The sequence below is a fragment of the Aotus nancymaae genome, unplaced genomic scaffold (assembly GCF_030222135.1).
Source record: "Aotus nancymaae isolate 86718 unplaced genomic scaffold, 86718_ANA_hifiasm-v0.15.2.pri h1tg000077l, whole genome shotgun sequence".
Classification (NCBI taxonomy): Eukaryota; Metazoa; Chordata; class Mammalia; order Primates; family Aotidae; genus Aotus; species Aotus nancymaae.
In genome coordinates this window covers 10,053,592-10,076,917 of record NW_026988492.1, presented here as the reverse complement: position 1 = coordinate 10,076,917, position 23,326 = coordinate 10,053,592, and the positions used below count along the sequence as shown (strand labels likewise).

General features: G+C 42.3%; 1 protein-coding gene across 4 annotated transcripts in view; it reads right to left on the bottom strand.

Moving 5' to 3' along the window:
- Positions 1 to 23,075, bottom strand: part of PRTFDC1 (phosphoribosyl transferase domain containing 1) — a 93,013-nt gene extending 69,938 nt beyond the window's left edge. For 2 of the 4 annotated variants that reach the window (XR_010339546.1, XM_064368589.1), the window contains exons 1-3: positions 22,998 to 23,075; positions 14,726 to 14,832; positions 7,853 to 8,036 (exon numbers count right to left, since the gene is read on the bottom strand). Coding sequence is in view for 3 of the 4 variants with exons in the window: in XM_064368589.1 (XP_064224659.1) it covers positions 7,853 to 8,036; positions 14,726 to 14,832; positions 22,998 to 23,045 (339 nt within the window). In the remaining variant the exon portion in view is untranslated. Of the gene's footprint in view, positions 1 to 7,852; positions 8,037 to 14,725; positions 14,833 to 15,857; positions 15,879 to 22,027; positions 22,085 to 22,997 lie in introns of those variants that run through there. The other 2 variants (XM_064368592.1, XM_064368590.1) reach the window with 2 other exon arrangements.
- Between the last annotated feature and the right edge of the window lie 251 nt (positions 23,076 to 23,326).

Here is a 23,326-nt window from a genome sequence, read left to right as displayed (position 1 = left end):
CCTGCATGACCTGCACATGTATCTTGGAACTTAAAATTTACTTTTTTTAAAAAAAAGGAAATAAGTCATTCTAGTAGATGTGTTCTGCATAGAATAGTCTAAAAATACTACTGATGGAAAAACAATTATCCCTGAAAAAGTCTACAATAATCTATCCATTTGATATATATTTAAATTTATCCATTAAAAGAAACAAACATGGAATTCCATAATGGTTTTTAAAATAAAATATTTCACTAATCTTGTAAAATTACTAACAATTCTATCTCTTTGTAAGAGTTAGAACACTACCTCAAAGCATCTGAAATGGTATTTTATTTTGCAGATCTATACTGACCTATACTGAAAGTAAGTAGCTTTTGGTTTAAGTATAGGAATAAAACTAGGATACGTCACTTTTCACAGTTAAGTATTTCTCTGCCTACAACACAGCAGTTACAATTAAAGGAAATTAATTGAGAATGGGGCCAAGATGCAAAACTAGACAGTCTGATTAAAAGGAAAAAAACAACAAAGGTGTCATTATCACTTCCTGAGTGATGAGCTCAGATATCGATGGAGTAAGGAGTGTGTTTAAAAATCTATTTTTGTCCTAAGAAATTATCTTAATACGAAGATGAGGGAGAATAATACACATTTTCATTTCTTAGATCTCTTACAAACAGGCCAATGTGAATTTTGAAAGTGCGAGTTGGGGCAGCCTTCTGAGCCTGCCTTCCAGCTTTCTTTCCTAATTAGAAGAGGAGCCACACCCCAAAACAACACACAGAGGTCTATAGGGCACCAAACCCCATCCCGGTCCTTCGGCAGGGACACCTGAGAGCCACAGAGCGGAAGGAGTCATTCCCGGCTTTGGTGATCACGTGCTCATCAACACTTCCCACTGCTGTATTAGATTAGCATTTTTAGCAAAAGTACTGCTGACTCATCACCAACTGCTGGTCTTTTCCTTTCCACTTCTGCCTAGTCATTCCTCTCTGTGGCGTGGGTTGTGGGGGCCCTTGACGAACTGTTGTGCCCTTTTCCTCACCGAGAGTCATCCTGTTTTTAATGACATTTTTCTCTAATGTGTCAATGTCTGTTTGAGTTCATTTCTGTTCTCTAGGAAAAAAAAAAGCTAGGCAAACAAAAAATTTCAAAACTATCCTCCAAATAAACCCCAAATTAATAAGCAGAAAATTCTTGTCCTTGAAAGTTACAGATTGTAAGCATGTTGAAATTACCTAAGTGGTTAACAATAATATCGTGTTTAATAATGGCAAACTCATGCAAGAAAGGAATATATACTATGGGCTAAAATGACAATAAAACCATTAAACTCAAACTTTATTATAATACGATAAACATCATAAACAATTGTTAAAGGCATTATTTTTCCATAAATATTTTCCCCAAACCATTTTATAATATATCAACTGTGTTTCTTTTCCCCCTCCAAATCCAAATTATTTCCTGGTAACTTTCCTAGCCTTTAAAGTGCATGTATTTTATAAAATACATATGGAATATGTAATTTCAAAAAGATCTTCATGGTCTTGATGCTAAATTTTATATTCTGCATCAGTTACGAAATGTTGATAAAAATAACCTAACATAAAATAAGGATAATTATTAATATTTTGCTGCCTGCAATTATTTTCCTGCAGAAAACAAGAAATTATCTGGGCAAATTAATAAAATACATCATTAGATCCTTTTTGGGAAATATCAGGTATATATAAGTTAAAGGGATTAACAGCATTGATTTTTTTCGGCTCTATGTCCTCACCCAAATTGAATTCTAATAATCACCACATGTCATGGGAGGGACCCTGTGGGAGGTAACTGAATCACCTCCCACAGGGTAGGTTTTTCCTGTGCTGTTCTCTTGATAGTGAATAATAAGTCTCACAAGATCTGATGGTTTGATAAAGGGGAGTTCCCTTACACATGCCCTCTTGCCTGCCGCCAGATAGGACATGATTTTGCCCCTCATTTGCCTTCTGCCATGATTGTGAGGCCTCCCCAGTTATGTGGCACTGAGTCCATTAAACCTGTTTCCTTTATAAATTACCCAGTTTTGGTTATGTATTTATTATAGCATGAGAACAGACTATTACAAGCATACTTTTTGTTTATATACATAGCATGCTTAAGTTTCAGGGGATCACAAACTCTCAAATGATAAATGGAGGAAAAGCAGGGTTGGAACTCTCTGGAACTGCCAGGCAGCCAACTGGAGCCTGATGCCCAGCAACTCAATGTTATGCTTCTCATGATGGTTTTGGTCTTTCTGCTCTGTCCTGCAGAACTGGGGGGCTTTCTTCTCATGCCAGTCCACCTCTAGGGTCTGGAGTCCTTTTCCTCTTCCACTGATCCAGGAGACAGATGTGGTGTTAAAGGACCTGGTTTGGAAGTCACACAGACTTCCACTTCCTAGCTGTGTGTCCTTGGGAACCCAGCTAACCCCTCCGGCCTCCATGTCCTCACCTATGAAACTTCATAAGGATCTTGCAAGGGCTTAATGAACGAATACGTATAAACCACTTAGAACAATAGTTGGCCATAAGTAGTCAGTGAATATTACGTTTTATTAGGAGTGGTACCAATGTACACAAGTGAGCTAATGCTGGCTACCTAGTGCTTGGAATTCAAAAGGCTATAGTCTTCCATCTTTTTGTTTTTTTGAGACAGAATCTCCTTTTGTCACCCAGGCTGGAGTGCATTGGCACAATCTCAGTTCACTGCAACCTTCCCAGCCTCCTGAGTAGCTGTGATTACAGGCACCCGCCACCATGCCCAGCTAGTTTTTGTATTTTTAGCAGAGATGGCATTTCACCATGTTAGCCAGGCTGGTCTCAAACTCCTGAGATGAAGTGATCTGCCCATCTCAGCCTCCCAAAGTACCAGGATTACAGGAGTGAGCCACCTGCCCGGCCATTTCATCCATCTGTCAACTACTTATGACCTCTGCTGCACTGGACTTCAACTCTCATCTGTAGCAGAGTGAGTCCATTCCCCAAGACATCCGCTCCAGGGCCGGGTCCTGTTCCTGGTCCTGGATTCAACCCCGGCCTGTTGCAGTCAGCTGAATTCACCACAGCTCTGTCCGAAGGGTGATCTCTCAACACTTGAGTGCCGCTATAATTTAATAATTACTTCTGCATCATTCTCTTATTTTCTTTCTCAGTGTTTGCTTTTCACAAGAAAAAACAAACTCTAACTAGAATCTCTATAGAGAACTAAATCTGAATATAAAGAATGTATATTAAGAAAATGCATGGATATTTATAAAATAAAAAGATTGTAAGGAGTGATAATGCAAACTATTCAGATTAATCTTATTACATAAATGGGCTTTGGTTTCACTTTACAAAAAGTATTTCACTTCATAGAATTAACTATCTCAGAGTAAACTTGCCTAGAGCAATGCTAGATGATCTCTTTTTAGGCCAAACTAGATACTTGTTTAATGCCACGTTTCTTTATCCATACCCTGCTGAAAGCCCATAGTAAATACATCTTAAGAACCAAAAGTCAAAAAGAAAACAGGTCCATCAATACACTTTGTTTCAGTACACATAGAAACAAGACAGCTGTTTCAGCATCTCTATCCAGAGGTCACATAGATACTATGTTCTGGTTTTCATAAATACTTCTGATTAATTTTTAATGATTTATGTGAACTGATTCAAACCACCCATGCCTATTCCTGATTTACTCTTTAGTTAATAACTCTTCCTTTGAAGTCTGCAAAAATGTTTTGAGGATGTAAAAATTACTTTAGACGGTAACATGGAAAAAATCTATAGCTTCAAAGGAAATACCCAATTGTTTGCAAAAGAGTATTGAAGTGGTGTTACAGGACCCAACATTTTTAAATGACGAGAGTAAAGACAGTGTTTTCTGTTATATTTCAGTTGTTTGAACACTTGCAAATAAGATTGCTGCAAAAGAGGAGGAGTTACCAATTTTCACTAACTCCAAGTTACACATTTTTTTTGTTACATTATAATATCTCCCAAATCAAGATACATCTTACATACAATCCATGTCAAGTCATGGCTTAATTTAGAGCATTTTTCCTTTCTTAGTGGTATATAAAGTAACAATCTATGATGTCTTTAGATTTAATGAAATATGGCAAGTTTCAGAATTTTTTTGGACGTTCATCTTCCCTCTTCTATTCCTTTATTTTTCTCTTTGTTTTTATTAAAAATGTGTGTGCACGCGCGCGTGCGCATGCGCACACATATGCTTACCTATAATCCTGCTTTCCACTCATCTGGCACCCCCCAAAACTAAGGAACTCTTCTATCTTCAAAGAATTGGATTCTTTTTTCCTCACCCTAAGGCCAAGGTAAAACTTTGCTAAAGACAGATTTCCTGTTTCAAAAAGAAAAGGAGGCTTTCTTTTTCTTTTTTCTCAAGACGGAGTCTCACTCTGTCACCCAGGCTGGAGTGCAGTGGCACAATCTCAGCTCACTGCAATCTCCACTTCCCGGGTTCAAGTGATTCTCCTGCCTTAGTCTCCCGAGTAGCTGAGATTACAGGTGCCCACCAACATATCCAGCTAAATTTTGTATTTTTCGTAGAGATGAATTTTCACCATGTTGCCCAAGCTGGCCTCAAACTCCTGACCTCAGGTAATCCGCCTCAGCCTCCCAAAGTGCTGGGATTACAGGCGTGAGCCACCGTGCCCAGCCAAGAAAAGGAGGCTTTCAATTCCAGGCACCCTTGTTACTCGGAAACAGTTCAGCAAAAGTTCACCCTGGCGTAGAGTGAAGACTACTCACTAAAACTAAAGACACTGGACCTGGCTTATCCATTCTGCTTCCATTCCTCACTAGCACAGATTATCAAGGGCTGACTGATTTAAACCCTCCATTCTGAACTGTGGGAATGAGAGAGAAGAAGATGTATTTAGCATTTCTCTTCCCTCAAGGGAGTAGGTTTGTGGCTAACCCTTAGCTCTAATGAGCTTCTTTAATACGAATGCCAGCTTCTCCAGGGGCTCACATAACCCTGTGTGGCAAATCTCTTGGCCCTACTGTGGTTACACTGTGAGTTGTATTTTAGCTCCAAAAATCTCTTGGTGTTACCAACATGAAACTCCAAACTTGATTAATTCAGTAGTAGACACAAAATAAGAAACAGGTAGCCTTATTATATTTGTATTACAGATAACGAAACAGAGATCTGTCTGGTAACATGCCCAACGTCAAGCAGTGTGTAAGTGGTGGATCTAGTATTTAAATCTAAGTTCAATGCCAAAGCCCAATAGAGATGCGTTGAGATAAATTAGGCTAAAAGGAAGCACATTTGACCAAATGAATAAGCATTATTTTTTCCTGAACTTTATTTTGACATTCACCTAACCCAGTTAAGCCAGCTTTTATAATTGCTGGAAGAATGTCAGTATCCATAAATAGACAATTACCCTAAAATGTATAAAACCAAGTTGTGTCCTGATTACCTTGGACACATGTTCTCAGGATCTCCTAAGAGCTGTTCCATAGGCTATTGGTCACTCATATTTGGCTCAGAATACATCTGTTCAAATATTTTACAGAATTTGACTCTTTTCATCGACAATACACACAATATGGATGAATGCATTATGTTATGATTTATGGATTTACTAAGGCTATATATGATTACATTTGTAGAACATTCTGGAAAGGGCAAAACTTTAGTAACAGGAAACGTATCAGTGGTTTTCAGGACTTAGGGGTTCAGGAGGTGACTATGAAAAATACAAGGATATTCTTTGTATTGTTAAGGAAACTTTTCTATATCTTGATTGTGGTGATTTACATGATTGTATGCATTTGTTGAAATTCACTGAACCATAAACTAAAAAGGATGGATGTTACTGCATGTAAACTATGGCTCATAAACCTGAGTTTAATTTTTGAAAGATTTTAAAAGGTTTTCTAAAATGCTGTTAACCAGGAACAAATATAGTAAGGGTCAGGGCCAACTGAATGAGAAAAATCTGGTAAGAAGGAAGCACAGGGATTTAACCCAGAATGAAGAGAATCTAAAGAGAAAAACTTCTCAGGAGAAGATAAAACCAAGAAATTAGAGTTGAGGTGTCTTCAAAAACCAGCTTCACTCTGGTCTGAGAGGTCATCAGGAAAATGCGGTGTTCTTAAGAAATCAGAATTAATTTCCAGCTACTCTAGAACTGAGGCAACTGAGAGTCACATGAGGAATAGGGAAGACGGATTGGTGGCCCAGAAGACCGAGGTCCCCTGGTGTACACGCCCTGCATAATCCTCTTCCCTTGAGTGTGGATAAGACTTGTAAACATGGTGAAATTCATGCCAAAGATTAGGTGACTAGTCAGGTGGTTTTGAGTTCATCAAAGGCCGGTTACCTGGGTGAACACAATCTAATCAGGTGAGCTTTAAAAGAAGGGCTAAGATTCTTCCATCAGACTTGAAGAAGCAAACAGCTAATTGTGTTGTGAACGACCCGTGGGGTAATTGAAGCAAACACCCAAGGACAACCCCTAGGAGTGGAGAGTCTACCAACTCCAACCTACAGTCAACAAGGAAATGGGAACTGAGCTGGCCAACAACAGCCAGTGATCTTGAGAAGACCACAAACCTCAGGTGATATCAAAATCCCAACTAACACATTGATTTCATCCCTGTAAGGCTCTGAGCTGAAAACTCAGCTACTCCATGCCCAGATTTCTGACCTACAGAAAGTTTAAGATAATACGTGTGTGTGTTGGTTTGAGCCACTATGTTTGTGGTGAGTTAGCCACATGGCAATAGAAGGCCAATTCGAAGAGTGATTCATGAATTAAAATGTGTCAATTTAGTTTAGTCAATGAGAATATTTTAATGGTTTCAATCCAAGAGGTCTTGACCCAACAGCAACTTATTTTTAATGTTTTACTATGGATTAAATAAAAAAGCATCAGAGAGAGACGTGGAGGGAGACTAAGGAAATAACAGCTTTTTTTTTTTTTGGTCAAGGGTCTCACTGTCAACCAGGCTGGAGTGCAATGGTGCCATCATAGCTCACTGCAGCCTCCATCTCCTGGGCTCAAGCGATCCTCCAACTTGAGCCTCTTGAGTAGCTGGGACTATAGGCATACACTACCATACTCAGCTAATTAAAAAATTTTTCTTTTTGTATAGATAGGGTCTCACTATGTTGCCTAGGCTGGTCTCAAACTCCCGGCCCTAGGGAATCCTTCTGCCTTGGCTCCCAAAGTGTTGGGATTATAGGTATGAGCCATTGCATCTGGTTAGGAAACATCTTTGGAGAATAATCCCATTAATTCTGCCCAGTGGTGGCCACAGCGAGCCAGAATTAATGGGGTAAACTGGTGGAGGGGCCTTCTGCTGGAGCTCCCTGGCTTATGTTTCCTCACATGTGGCAATGTGCTGTCCCTATAGCTTTCTCTTCTTCACTTCCAGGCCATGGTTGCAGCCACCCAAGTACTAAGACTCCTCTCAGGCCTGGACACTCTCCCACAGGTCTCCAGGACCAACAGTGACATCCAGAGCAGAAACAACAAATCAGTGTTCATACTCTGACCACACTCAGTTGTGGGGCTGAGCACCAGGGTATAACCAACTCGCTTTATCACCATAAAAGAAAACACAAATCACTACTGCAGAGTCTTCCCATATAAGTGAAAATAGAAAGTCCCAACCCCATGCCCTAAATAATATCATTTGAATTCTTATAGTAGGTTGCAGTATTCTTGCAAATTAAAAAAAAGTACCCTTCTTTTTTATCTCAATTTTTAAAAATTGTACTCTTCATTTTCATGACATTATTGATTCTTTTATTCAAAAGCATTGTTATTAAAGCAAAATATCATAAAATAGAACTTGTAATAATTTACCCTGTAACTTTTTAGTCTGATGAAGTCAACCTTCATAGAGACAAAACGATCTGAATTTCGGCTGATGTTCTTAAGGTGTTCTACGAGATCAGCACAGAATTTGTAGCCTCCTTTAAGCACACACAGGACCATGATGTCACTATATCCTATGTCTTTCATAATATCCTTAGCCAGTCGCTCAATTCTGAAGAAGTCAAGGATAAAAGATACATTAAGGCACAACTACTTCTGAGTATTTGTGTTGCTTTAATAAAAATGCATGGTGTATTATACATATTCAATTACTCAGGGGAATATGGAGAAAAGCTTGGTAAACAGAAACCTACAGATAGAAAAGCTTTGTTCAGGTTGAACGTAAGGTGTTCAAAGACTTCTTTTTTTTTTTTTTTTTTTTTAAAGACAGAGTCTGGATTGGTCACCCAGGCTGGAGTGCAGTGGCACAATCTCGGCTCACTGCAACCTCCACCTTCTGGGTACAAGTGATTCTCCTGTTTTAGCCTCCCAAGTGTAGTTGGGATTACAGGTACCTGTACTGTGCCCCACTAATTTTTCTATTTTTAGTAGAGACGGGTTTCTCCATGTTGGCCAGGCTGGTCTCGAACTCCTGACCTCAGGTGATCCACCTACCTCGGCCTCTCAAAATGCTGGGATTACAGTCATGAGCTACCATGCCTGGTCTAAAACATATTTCTGAAAGACATTGAGGACCACATCATCAATGGTATGTGGTCCTCAATGCCACAAAAATTATTAAGGTGTAAAATAGAATGTCAAAAGTCCTGATTATTATGATTTTATCATTATAGAGCTCAGTTATTAACCCTTAACGATGTTATGATGGTATCTGGTGATATTACACTCACTCTAGAGCAGAGAAAAAGGAAATGGAGAGTGATTCACCCACTTTGCAACATTATAAGAGACAGAAGGAAAAGTCAAGCCCATAGTAATATCAAAAGAATAACATGTATTTTATATTTAATAACATTACGTTATATTTCACATTGCCCACGTGAAAGTTGCCCCAGAGTACAATTGTAGGAGGCAGTGTTTCCATGGAACCCAAAGTGAAGGATGCCCCCTGGAGTTGTGCAATGTGATCTCCCCGCAGCCTGGGACTTTCACCTGATACCTCATTCAGAACTGTCCTCGTATTTTTTTCCCCGTTGTTTCATGTCTCTAAGTCCATTGCCCATACACCATACAACATTAGAATCTTTTTTTTTTTTTGAGATGGAGTTTTGCTCTTGTTGCCTAGGCTGAAGTGCAATGGCATGATCTAGGCTCACTGCAACCTCCACCCCGCCAGAGTTCAAGTGATTCTCCTGCCTCAGCTTCCTGAGTAGTTGGGATTACAGGTGCCCGCCACCACACCCACCCAGCTAATTTTTTGTGTTTTTAGTAGAGATTGGGTTTCACCATGTTGTTCAGGTTGGTTTGAAATCCTACTTGCCTGGGCCTCCCAAAGTGCTGGGATTGCAGGTGTGAGCCACCATGCCCAGCCACAACATTAAAATCTTAAATGGAGGCAGGATCTAAGGCATATACTTAAAAAAAAAATCCCCACTAGCACTTCAAATAGAATTAGATTTAAAATGGATTAACTAAATCATATATGTATATGTACATGTGCACACACAAATACATATGTAAATATTACATATATTCTACATATAATATACATACATGATGTATTTTACATATATGCGTATATACATACACATAGCCATAAAGAATGGTAACCATGGTTTCAGGCAACATTTCTCAAAAGATGATCACAAAAAATGTACATCAGAATATCTGGCATGTTCCTTAAGAGGGAACATTTGGGTCAAGAGTGGTGGCTCATGCCTGTAATCCCAGAATTTTGGGAGGCCGAGGCGGATGGAGCACATGAGATCGGGAGTTTGAGACCAGCCTGGCCAAGATGGCAAAACCCGGTCTCTACTAACAATACAAAAAATTAGCCGGGTGTGGTGGTACATGCTTGTAATCCCAGCTACTTGGGAGGCTAGGCAAGAGGATTGCTTGAACCCAGAAGTCGGAGGTTGCAGTGAGCTGAGATTGTGCCACTGCACTCCAGTCTGGGTGACAGAGTGAGACTCTGTCTCAAAAACAAAACAAAACAAAAACTCACTTTAAATATAGACACAGATAGATTAAAAGTAAAGAGATGGAGAAGAAAGACATGCCATGCTAACACTAATCAAAAGAAAGTTGGAGTAGCTATTTTACTTTCAGACATAGCAGACTTCTGAGTAAGGAATATTATCGGAAGAAAGAGCATCATTACACAATAATAAGGAGGTCAACTCTCCAAAGAGACATAACAATTCCTAATGTGTATACTCCTGAAAACAAAGTGTCAAAAACCTAATAGAACTGCAAGGAGAAACAGGCAAATCCACAATTTGGAGACTTTAACATCCCCTCTATTAGTAGTTGACAGATCCAATAGTCAGAGAATCAGTAAGTGTGTAGTTGAACTGAGAAGCACCATCAACCGACTGGATCTAATTAACACGTATACAATACTTCATCCTGCAACAGCAGGATACACATTCTTCTTAAAGGATACCAGTAAGAAAATAATAAGACAAGCCACTGGGAGAAAATATTTGCAAGTCATGTATCTAATAAAGGACTATTATCCAAAATATATAAAGAACTCTTACAGTTCAATAAGAAGACAAATAATTGAATTTAAAAATTGGTAAAAGACTTGAAAAGACCTCTCTCCAAAGAAGACATATAAATAGATAACAAGTATACTAATGATTAGGAAAATAAAAATCAAAACCATAATGAGATACCATTAGACAGCTATAAGAATAGCTATAATCAAAAGGACAGACAGTATTAAATGTTGGCAAATATGTGGAAGACTTGGAACTGTCATACACTGCTGGTGGCAATGTAACAAGGTGCAGCCACTTTGGAAAATAACTGGCAGTTTCTTACACTTACCAGAAAACCCAGAATTCCAAGTTGAGAAATCCATCCAAGAGAAATGAAGAGATAGGTCCACACATATCTTTTCACAAAAACTGAATGTTTATTGAAGCACTTCCACAACAGCAAAAAATGGGACATCTAAATGTACACCACTGGCCAATAAATAATTAGCTATTGTATAATTTCCTTTACACAGAATGGCCGGAAAAGACAAATTTATAGAGAACGATGCTGGAAGTGGGAGCAAACAAACTTTTGGGGATGACAGAAATGTTGTAAAACTGGATGGCGCTGATGGCTGCCTGACCATAAAAATTTACTAAAAATCATTTAGTTGTTCACCTGCAATAGGTGAATTTTCTACAGTAGTGTATAAATTAACCGTGTGTGTGTGTGTGTGTGTGTGTGTGTGTGTGTGTGTGTTTGAGACAAGGTCTCGCTCTGTTCACCAGGCTAGAGTGCAGTGGTGTGATCATGGCTCACTGTAGCCTTGACCTCCCAGACTCAAGTGATCCTCTCGCCTCAGCCTCCCTAGTAGCTGGGACTACAGGCATGTGCTACTATGCCTGACTAATGTTTTTTAATTTTTTATAGAGATGGGGTCTCACTACATTGCCCAGACTGGTCTCAAACTCCTGGCTCAAACAGTCCTCTTGCCTCACTCTTCCAAAGTGCTGGGATTACAGTAATGAGCCACTGTATCCAGCCCTGTAAATTACATCTTAAATTTTTTTTTTTTTTTGAGACAAGATCTCACTGTATTGCCCAGGCTAGCCTCAAATTTTTAGACTCAAGTGATCCCCCCACTTTAGCCTCTGGAGTAGCCTGGATTACAGATGCATGCCATAGCCCCTAGCTAATAAATTTATTTTAAAGGTGAAGATGGACATTCTTGGGCCCCACCCCAGAATATCGATTTGAAATTTCTAGACATAAAGCTTAAGAATATGCATTTTTAAAAGTTCACTGGATGATTCTCTTGTATAGAGAAAAGGCTTAGGGTAACCCTACCCCAGAGTCAATCATGTTCTGACTGATTTTAAATTAATTTAAAATTAGAAAGTTCAGGTAAGAAATGCAAGAAGAATTTGTTTAAATTAGGAGCTTCCCAAACTGGGAAAACTATTAAGGGAAATCTCTTCTGAGACTTATGAATAAGTAAACTGAGTACAAAGTCTCCCTTTGCACAAAAAAAGTTGGATTAATTGTTAAAGTCAAGCAGGTTTCTTTCCTTTGTTCTTTTTTTTTTGGCTGGAATTTCCATATTTGTGATATGCTAATGTTTGTTTTGATTTGTCAACTGAAAGACAAAAATATGGGAGATAGAAAATTTCTAAAGTTTATTTGATCATGGAACTGTTCCCACTCTGTGAGGGTGGGACTTCTATGCCATGGAAAAGCTATCTTAGGACATTGTTATTTTGAGGCTGTTACTTACAATAGCTTGTGCACGTCTATCCTCCTTACCGTATTACCATACCGCCTGAACAAACGTACAGGTAAACCGTTCAGTTTAAGCATAAATTCATTTTTTTTTTTTTTTAAGGAGGAAGAAAAAAGAGAAAGAGAGAGAGAAAATGGGGAGGTGGAAAAAGGAAGAGAAAGAGAGAGAGAGAATGGGGAGGAAGAAAAAGGAAAAGAAAGAGGGAAGGGAGAGAGAATGGGAGTATTGCTTTCTAGCCCAGGCTAAAACGCAATTTAGTAATGGTTATTAAAAACCTCTTTTATAATGATAATTATACTTAATGATGTAATCAGGAAGGAATAAGGGAAGAAGATAACAAACAAACAGCCAACCAATATTTCATTTAAACCTATGAAATGCTATGCGATTACTCAGGAGTGATTTACTTCCAATTATGTAGTCACTTTTCTAATAGGTGTGAGGTGGTAATGTATGTTTTGTGTATTTGAAGTGGAGAGCTCTATAAATGTTTATTAAGTTTACTTGTTCCGGGTCTGAGTTCAAGTCCTGGATGTCCTTGTTAAGTTTCTATCTCGTTGATCTATAGAATCATTAGCTCTTCTTGTTACATTGATCCTTTTACCATTATGTAATATCCTTCTTTGCCTCTTTTGATCTTTGTTGCTTTAAAGTCTACTTTATCAGAGGCGAGAATTGCATCGCCTGCTTTTTGTTTATTAGTTTATTTTTACTCTCTGTTTGGTTGGTAAATCTTCTTCCTCCTTCTCTCTGAGTCTTTGTGTATTGTTGCATGTAAGATGGGTCTGGATGCAGCATACCGATGGGTTTTGGCTTTTTATCCAATTAAAATATATATAAGTTTAATACTGGCGTTTGATGCTAGCTGGCTGTTTTGCCCATTAGTTGATGTAAATTTTTCATTATGTTAATGTTCTTTGCTTTTTGATATATTTTTGGAAAGGCTGATATTGGTTGTTCCTTTATATGTATAGTGCTTCTTTCAGAAGCTCTTGTAAAGCAGGCCTGGTGGTGATGAACTCTCTAAGTACTTGTTTGTTCGCAAAAGATTTAATTTTTCCTTCACTCATAAAGCTTAGTTTGGCTGGATAGGAAATTCTGGGTTGAAAGTTCTTTTCTTTAAGGATGTTAAATATTGATCCCCACTCTTTTCTGGCTTGTAGGGTTTCTGCTGAGAGATCTGCTGTAAGTCTGATAGATTTCCCTTTATGGGTAACCTGACCTTTCTCTCTGGCTGCCCTTAATATTTTCTCCTTCATTTCAACCCTAATAAATCTGGCGATTATGTGCCTTGGGGTTGGTCTTCTTGTAGAATATCTTTGTGGTGTTCTCTGTATTACCTGGAGTTGAATATTACCCTGCCTTGCCAGGTTGGGAAAGTTTTCCTGAATGATATCCTGAAGAGTATTTTCCAACTTGGATTCATTCTCTTCATCACATTCAGGTACACCTATCAAACGTAGATTAGGTCTTTTCACATAGTCCCATATTTCCTGGAGACTTTGCTCGTTCCTTTTCATCCTTTTTTCTCCATTCTTGTCTTCTCGTTTCATTTCACTGAGCTGGTCCTCGACTTCTGATATCCTTTCTTCTGCTTGATCAATTTGACTCTTTAAACTTGTGCATGCTTCGCGAAGTTCTTGTGTTGTGTTTTTCAGCTCCATCAATTCACTTATATTCTTCTCTATCTTGTCCATTCTCGTTAACATTTCATCAAACCTTTTTTCAAGGTTTTTAGTTTCTTTGCATTGGGTTAAAACAAGTTCTTTTAATTCACAGAAGTTTCTTATCACCCACGTTTTGAAGCCTGCTTCTGTTATTGGAACACACGTGTAATCTATTAAGCCTTGTTCCGTTACTGATGGGGAATTGCAATCCCCTGTAGAGGGAGAGGCATTCTGATTTTGAGTGTTCTCTACCTTTTTACGCTGGTTTCTTCCCTTCATTATATATTTATCCGTCTGTCGTCTTTGTAATTGCCGACTTTCTAACTGGGTCTTTGACGTCCAACTTGTTGATTCCCTGCGCCAAAATCTGAGCAATCCACTGCACCGGCCAAAACAGCGGTGTTAAGATTGATGGTGCTTTTCTGCCCGGAAATCTCCGGACTCTGCACCTAGAATTGGCGCGCTGAGGCACCAGCAAAACCGCCGCGCCAGCCACAAGAGTCGCCCTGGCGACCCGTGGGGCTCCTCCACTGGGAATCTCCTGGTCCAATATTCGTCTGAAAGTGTGACGTCCTCTCATTCTTTGCGCTTTCACTGGGAGGTACGTGCCCGAGCTGCTAGTCATCGGCCATCTTGGATCTCTCAGCATAAATTCATTTTATCTCAAATTCACTGCCCTATATAAAAGTTCTCTCTACCACTATAAAAAGCAGCTCAGGAATAGGGTTCTAAAGTATATTGTAGGATTCATGCAAGAGTGGGCCAGCCCAGTACAGGACCAAGATTGAAACAGGAAATCACACTCACCTGTCCACAATGATGCCATGAGGTATGAGGACGTATTCCAAGTCTCCGTAATAGTGCTGTGGGTACGTGAATAAATTCAAGTCATACCCCGGCCAGTCGTCCATAATCTGCAAATCAAATTATTTTGGTTATGGTATTTTTCATCAGAAATTTATGTTAAAAACATAACAAAAGAATATCATTTGAAAACAGAATCCCCTCAAGCTATGAAAAGTTTAGTGAGACAAGGCGATTTGTTTCTACAACCTGATATGAGGCTTAGTACTAAAACGAACAGAGCACTCAATTCCCAACTATGGGCATCATACAATATTTGTTTTTTGTTTGTTTGTTTGTTTTCTTTGAGACTTTGAGACAGAGTCTTTCTCTGCTACCCAGGCTGCAGTATAGTGGGGCGATCTCAGCTCACTGCAACCTTTGCCTCCGAGGTCTAAGTGATTCTCCTGTCTTGGCCTCCCCAGTAGCTGGGACTACAGGCATGTGCCACCACACTTAGCTAATTTTTGTATTTTCAGTGGAGACAGGTTTTTGCCATGTTGGCCAGGCTGGTCTTGAACTCCTGACCTTGAACTCATGCAATCTGGGCTCACTGAAACCCCGCTTCCCAGGTTCAAGTGATCCTCAGGCCACAACCCGCTTCTTCCTGGAGGCCTTGCTGACTGCTCCCAGCCTCTGACCTTTCCCAAATTCCTGGTGCCCCTTGTAGCTCTCTGTCCTACCCAAGGCTCCCATGCAGGCTCCTTGAGAAGGCACCTGTCTCTTCCATCCCCTCGCTCACTCGGCCTGATCTGTTTGCTGCTGTCTTAGACCCCACTCCTGCTCCACTGTGTGCTGTGACATTCCCCACTTTCCACCCTCCTCCTCAGGCAGGACTCAAAGCCAGTTCCCCTGTGTTCATTTTCTGGCAGTGGAATGTATAGTACAGTTCTGGGTTCTGGAATGCCAGGCAAACCAAATGCATGCTATTTCTCACCAAGTGTATCTGTTGCCTGTTTTATTAAAGGGCACCCATACTTGCAGTTACTCAGTCCAAAATCTTGAAGGTGTCACTGATTCCTTTCTTTCACTCTCCTCAGGCAACCCAGTAGATAACTGTATCTTCAATTCCCTGGAAATTTATCTAGTCCCTTACCACCATCATTTCTCCCAGGACTGTCCCAGGAGCCTCTCCACTTGTCTTCCCGCTTCTACTTTGCAGCCCCTCCGTATGGAAGTGCACATGCTCCCTTAAAAATGCACATCATAGCCAGGTACATGGCTCATTCCTGTAATCCCAGCACTTTGGGAGGCCGAGGCGGGAAGACCCCTTGAGGCCATGAGTTAGAGATCAGCCTGGGCAACACAGCAAGATCCTGTCTCTGCAAAAAATGAAAAAATCAGCCAGGCAAGGTCCATGCTTGTAGTCAGAGCTACTCAGGAGGCCAGGGTAGGAGGATCACTTGAGCCCAGGAGTTCAAGGCTGCAGTGAGCTATGACTGTGCCACTGCACTCCAGCCTGGGTGACAGAGCAAGACCTTGTCTGTCAATAAATAAAAACAAACAAAGGACATCCTTTCATGGCAGCCTTCTGCTGAGATTTTTTTCAAGGGCTTATCATTTTACTCCGAGTAAAGACCAGAGTCCTCACTGTGGCTCGCCAGGGATTACCTGTCTGACTCATCCCTGGCAATCTTCCTCTTCCTCTTCCCCCAGCTTCAGCCACTGTTCTCCTGTGAGTCTTCCTATCTGCCAACCACGCCCCTCCCTCCCGAGCTTTGCACTTGCACCTCCTCTTGCCTGCAACATGCTTCCTCTAGATTTCCACAAGGCTGTCCTCTACCTCTCTCAAGTCTCCATTCAATGTCACCTCTGCAGAGAGGCCTTCCCTGACCTTCAGAGCATGTTTCACCCCTGGGTGACGTGTGAGTGCTTGGGTGTGTTCTGTCGGAACATGAGCTCCTTCTGGTAGAGACTTTTTCTGATTCATTGTTGAATCTCTCCGTGCCTAGAATGTAGATCTGGAATATGGTAAGTGCTCAAAAATGTTGAATGAATGGATGACACAGTCTCCATCCTCCGGCTACCTGAAAAGCTGAACTCCAGCCTGAACTCTGAGTTTGTCTCCTTGTGTAAAGACTACCACTGTTCAAGGTTCTGGAGATTCCAATGTGTCATATCCATTGGCTGACTGATGGCCACATGGTATATATCATCTATGTTGCTTTTTTAAAATTTTTAAAATTTTAAAATATTTTTACTTTTTGAGATGGAGTTTTACTCTTGTTGCCCAGGCTGGAGTGCAATGGCACGATCTCAGCTCACTGGAACCTCTGCCTCCTGGGTTGCAATTCTCCTGCCTCACCCTCCTGAGTAGCTGGGACCTACAGGCATGCACCACCATGCCCGACTAATTTTGTATTTTTAGTAGAGATAGGGTTTCTCCATGTTGGTCAGGCTGGTCTCGAACTCCCAACCTCAGGTGATCCACCCACCTTGGCCTCCCAAAGTGCTGGGATTATAGGGGTGAGCCACCGTGTCCGGCCATCTATGTTATTTTTCAAGAGATAGGATCTCCCTCTGTTGCCTAGGCTGGAGTGCAGTGGTACAATCATAGCTCACTGCAGCCTCAAACTTCTGGCAGCAGAGTGAGGCTCTGTCTCAAGAAAACAACAGAAAAGTATAAAATTAGAAAAAATATATTTCTCTAAAACTGTTTTATAATCCAAATTGGCCATTATTTGCAATTAATCTGAAATAGTGAGTTTTCATTGTTGAGACAAGAGTCAGTTTGCGATGATGAAAATGCTAGTTTATGCTTTGTTAACTTCAATGGTGCATGCAAATCATGTTGTAAGTCATTGAAACCGCAGGGATAGAGGTTGCTATAACTGGAGATAATTGTTATTCACCTTCTTTTTTAAAAATCAAAACCAGAGTCTTTAGACAGTTTCAGTATCACAGATAATATGCTCTACGTTTATTCAGCACAACGCTTTCTCTGTTCAAAACAGCAAAACATAGCCAAGCTGGGGGAGGTGACAAACTCATTAACTGAGTCATTTTATGCAACATCCAAATCCCAGAACTAATTCTGATTCTCTTTTTCTCACTGAAGATGCACTGAAAACTTTCTAAATCATTATATATATTTTTTTGCTTATATATAAAACATATATATTTTCTTAGACTATTTTTTTGCACATATAAGGGAGAATACATCATATCAGGGAGAAAACACATATAAGAAGCTCATCTCTGCTCCTGTCTCTTGCTGAGCTCCATAGATTGGCCCTGCTCTCTCCTTCAGGCCACAGTTGTCATCTATCCTCCACCAGCAGGAGGAAGGGGCTTTCATTCCTTCACTCTGATTCAAAGAATCCCAGCAGGAATTCTGGGGTTCTTGTCCCAGCCCCAGAGCCAGGGAGGGAGGAGGCCTAGGAAGGGCCCCATCTCATAACCACACATCTTGAAAAGTGGGGATAAGTGGTTTGCTAAAAGATTCCCAGGTTCTGTTAGCAGAGGAACGAAGGAAGCTCGACAGCCCAGCCACCTCATATCCACATGCCTTCTTCTGTGGTGGGTTTGCCCCTCAGAAAGAAAACTCATTACCACCTAGTAGAGCTGTGCTTTTGATGAAACTATACCTTATTACTTATCTCAGATACTGCCACATTTTCATGGGGGGTGGTGGTGACGGGAAGTCAGCTATAACAGAAACACAACAATCATCTCAGATTTTTCTCTTCTCATTCCTACCAAATTCAGTTAAGTGCTGACAGTGGCTCAGTTGATAATGCTTTGGCAAAAACCAAACCAGACAAAAAAAACAAACAAAAACATGTCTAATAACCCGATCCCCAAAAGCCGGTGGCTAGCGAAGATCTTTATCTCTCCCTGAGAAGTAACGAAGAGTATCAACCAGGAATCTGGTGACTTTATTAGCTCCGGATCAATTGACAAGCCAACTCCGAGCAAAACTTCTGGCCTTAGAGTCTACCTCTCTTATGTGGCAATTAGCATTTACTACCATTTATTGTTAACGGTATAAATGTCCTACCTCCTCAGTTCAACTGAAAACCATTTATAGGCAAGAGCATCTTAAATCTCTTAATATTCCCTTCTCTTGTACAAACTTCTCGTTTCATGCTTCTATCATTTGACTCTACTTCCCTTGCATTCTTTATCAACAAATTTCTACCAACTCAGAATTTTCTTCTGTACCTAATTCCTGGACAATTCCTTGGGTGATTTACACCAATACCTACCTGGACGATCCTTCCAGCTACTTCATCTTGCAGCTCCTTCACCGGCCTTAGCTCAAACTACATCCTTACTCTCCATTTAGCAATACATTCACATACCCCAGTCCTACAGACAACCCCAACCCTGAAATTTCACTCTGGAATCACAGCTTCCTATGTAGCATAGTGATTGAAAGCTGGTTCAAATCCCACTCATGCCATTTGCTACTTATGTTACCTGGGTGATTTACTCTCAGTGCCTCAGTTTCCTCCTCTGTAAAATGGGGAGTACCTTAGGCCTCCCTTACAGACTTGTGCTCAAGAAATGCTTGCTATTATCACCTTCCCCCACCCCTTTCTTGAGACAGGGTCTCACTCTGACACACAGGCTGGAATGCAGTGGCGCGATCATGGCTCACCGCAGCCTTGATTTCCCAGGCTCTGGTGATTCTCTCACCTCAGCCTCTCTGGTAACTGAGACTATAGGCATGCACCACCATGCCCGGCTAATTTTTGTATTTTTTGTAGAGATGAAGTTGGTTGCCCAGACTGGTCTCAAACTCCTGGGCTCGAGTGATTTGCCCACCTTGGCCTCACAAAGTGCTGGGATTACAGGTGTGAACCACTGCTCCCAGCCACCTGCCCCCTTTTTAAAATGGCACTAATTTGATTTTCTGTATCCCACCCTTGAGAGCTTTCTATTCTCCCAGTTAACTTACCCTCTTCAGCTCTTCCTTCCCTCTGGTCTTACATGCCATGAACTGCCTTCTACCAGCAGCTTGGGTTCACTCTGAATTTGCCTACTTACATCCAACTTGAGGTTAATCTAATTATTCCAAGTTCTACTGGAGAAAACAATGTAAATACAGGGACTATCTCCATTATACATGGATAATTTCCCACCTCGGTGGGCTTTCATGCAAGCACCAGGCCCCATCGCAGCTGGTCCGGTTTCTACTCATTTTTTTGTTTTTGGTTTTTTGAGATGGAGTTTCACTCTTGTTGCCCAGGATGGAGTGCAATGGCGTGATCTCGGCTCACTGCAACCTCCGCCTCCCAGGTTCAAGTGATTCTCCTGCTTCAGCCTCTCAAGTAGCTGTGATTACAAGCATGTGCTACCATGCCCAGCTAATTTTGTATTTTTAGTAGAGACGGGGTTTCACCATGTTAGGATTGTCTCGAACTCCTGACCTCAGGTGATCCACTCACCTCGGCCTCCCAAAGTCCTGGGATTACAGGTGTGAGCCACTGCACCCCACCTTCTACTCTCTTTATACCCTTCTCACTACCTCTTTGCATCTTTCACAAGATTACTTTGTTTCCAAGAGGACCTCCACTGACACCAATAGATTGGGTTATTTACAACGTTATCTCACTTGTTTTTTAGACTGCAACAATTTACCTACTCCATCCGTTCATCTAGATTCACCTTATTCTTTTTTAAAAGTATCTAGAAGCCAGGTACGGTGGCTCACACCTGTAATCCCAGCACTTTGGGAGGTTGAGGAGGGTGGATCACCTGAGGTCGGGTGTTCGAGACCAGCCTGATCAACATGGTGAAACCCCATCTCCACTAAAAATACAAAAATTAGCTGGGCATAGTGGCGCACACCTGTAATCGTAGCTGCTTGGGGGACTGAGGCAGGAGATTCACTTGAACCTGGGAGGCTGAGGTTACAGTGAGCTGAAATCACACTATTGCACTCCAGCCTGGGTGACAGAGTAAGACTCCGTCTCAAAAAATATATATATATCTAGTATGTTACAAGGTAGTACAAGTTGAGTACCCCTTATCTAAAATGCTTGGGACCAGATGTGTTTCCAATTTCTGACTTTTTTTTCCTTTGGATTTTGGAATATTTGCATTATACTTCCTGGTTGAGTGCCCCTAATCTGAAATCCAGAATATTCCAGTGAGAGTGCTCCTTTGAGCATCATGTTGCTGCTCAAAAAGTTTCAGATTTGAGAGCATTTGAGGCTTTGGATTTTTGGATTAGTGATGCTCAACTTGTACTATGTTTTAATCATTCTACCAGTGGAGTGGTTGTTTAAAAGATTCTTCCTACTGACGGCTTTGTAATTGTTAAATACAGTGGCTGTTTTCCATTGTGGTATCCAACTTGCTGTCCCTGTGGCATCTGACACTTCTGATGACCTCTTGACACCACCCCTCCTGCCCAACAATGCTCTATTCCCAAGGCACTGACCACCCTGCCTGCCCTTCCACCCGTCAGCGTTCTTTCTCGGTTCCTTCATCCGGCTTCTCCTCCACAGGCAGCCTCTTACATTTGGGACTTTCCAGGCCTCCATCCTTAACAGTTGCTTTAATTGCTTTTTCCATATTCGCTGAGCACTCACGAACATTAAATATTATTCGTTCTGCTGATGATTTCTAAATCTCTCCAATCGCTCTCCTGAATTCCAGTCGTGAATTTCAAATTGCCTAGAGTGCATCCTGACCCGTGGGCCTTACAGGCACTGCAGACTCGATTTGTCCAGAATGAACTTAACGATTTCCCTTTTTGCGTTTTAGTCTCCCCTCCCGTCCATCCCACCACTAGGCTTGCCCTTCCTCCTGGGGCAACTGGAATGATTTTTGTAAAAGCATAAATCGGATGCAATGATTCTTTTGCACTTGGTATATGGGTCTCTGCCTGCAGTCCATACGGCTATTCCTGTGTACCCTTCAGATCTTGGCTCAAAGGTCACCACAGAGAGGCTGCCCTGACCACCTAGACAAAAGCATCACTCCCCGCTTCTCCTCCAATTACCCTCTATCCTGTTACCCTCCTCCTATTGCACATATTCCTATTTGAAATTTTCTGTTTGCTTACATACTGCCTGCCTGTGTCTTCTCTGGAATGCAAGGTCATGAAGACAAGGCCTTTGTCTGCTGCACCCCCAGAGCCTAGAACACCTCCTGGAACGAAGCAGCACAATACATGTGAGGAATTAATTAATAAACCAACTCCTCATCCTTTAAGAAGGAAAGATCCTGCTGTTAAATTAAGCACCGAGCCCCACATTTCAACCTGACCGGTTCTGTCTGAGTGTGACACGTTTCCCTCCCCAACCCACTTACTTTAGTTCAGGCCATTCATATTCATAAACAGATTGTCTGTGAATGACAAGCCGATCCCTGGAAAGAGATGGCAAGTTAGCCCCACCCACCATCCTCACCACCGTTGAGTTTCACATTGAACCTGACACAAGTTATAGCCACCAGCTTCTAGGAAAACCACTACTCAGGGAGCCGGGAGGAAGTGGCCACAAGGTCAAGAACGGATTGGGTCCTAGTACCCTGAGAGATGGGTACCCTCTGGCTGACACCGCCAGGATTCTCAGGGTTAAAGAGGTTCAATTCTGGGAAACCGGCACCCCACGCCCTCCCATCCGGACACACTGCTAGATATTTTACATGCATCCTCCCAATTCGCTCCACAGCCCAGCTTGCTGCTCCTTTTACGAATAAGCCATAGGTCACTCAGGAGCTGCCAGCGTGTCGCAGAGCTCCTGCGGAGGCCTCGGCAGCCAGAGAGTCCCAACCCGGGTACCAAAGGCGTCAAAGCTCAAACTCCGTCCACTGCAGCTACTTTATTTCCTAGCTGCCTTCAAAACCCCTCCGTGTCCTTTTAAAAACAAAACTTGAAGCCCTCACTGGAGGAGTCAAGAGGAGGCCCAGGAAGAAGGAGGCCTCCCGAGCAGCACGCGGGGGGCTCTGGGGCCCCGCCCGGCTCACAGAAGCGGTGGCTCGAGGGGGGTGGGGACCCGGCTGGGCGCCGGCGGGACGCTGCTGGAGCGGGCTCCCGGACGGGGGCCGCGGTGGGGGGACGCTGGGAACTCGGGGTGAAGGGACTGGACTCGGCGTTTAGTCAGATTGGGGGCGGGGAGGGGAGGCCCGGGTCTGAGGATGGAAGCGATCCCCGCCGGGAGGGAGAACAAAGGGGTGGCCAGCTCTCTCCCCAGACGCACGGCAGGCATTTAATCTACAAGCAGGGTGCCAGGGAGGGAGGGGAACGGGGCGAGCCCTGAAATCGGGAGTTTGCATTTACCACGACGCCTCGCCCGTAGTCTGGAGCCTTCTCGCTGCTCCCGGCCATGTTTCTCCCGGGAACGCGGGAAGGGAAGACCGAGAGGGAAGGAGCTGGGAGGGCAAAGGCTGCGCGGGGGATGGGACGGGGACAGGGACCGGGCCGCCTCGCCCCCGGTCCGCCAGCTGGAAGGAGCGGCCTGGCGCGGATCCAAGGCCCAGGCGTGACGCCCCCTCCCCTGGCGGGGGCGCGGGGAGCAGCTGCCGAGCCGCGCCCACTCCCCCTGAGCGCGGGCCCGGGGCGCGTCCCTCGCGGCTGTCTCTGTCGCCGCCGCCGCCTGCCGGATGGTC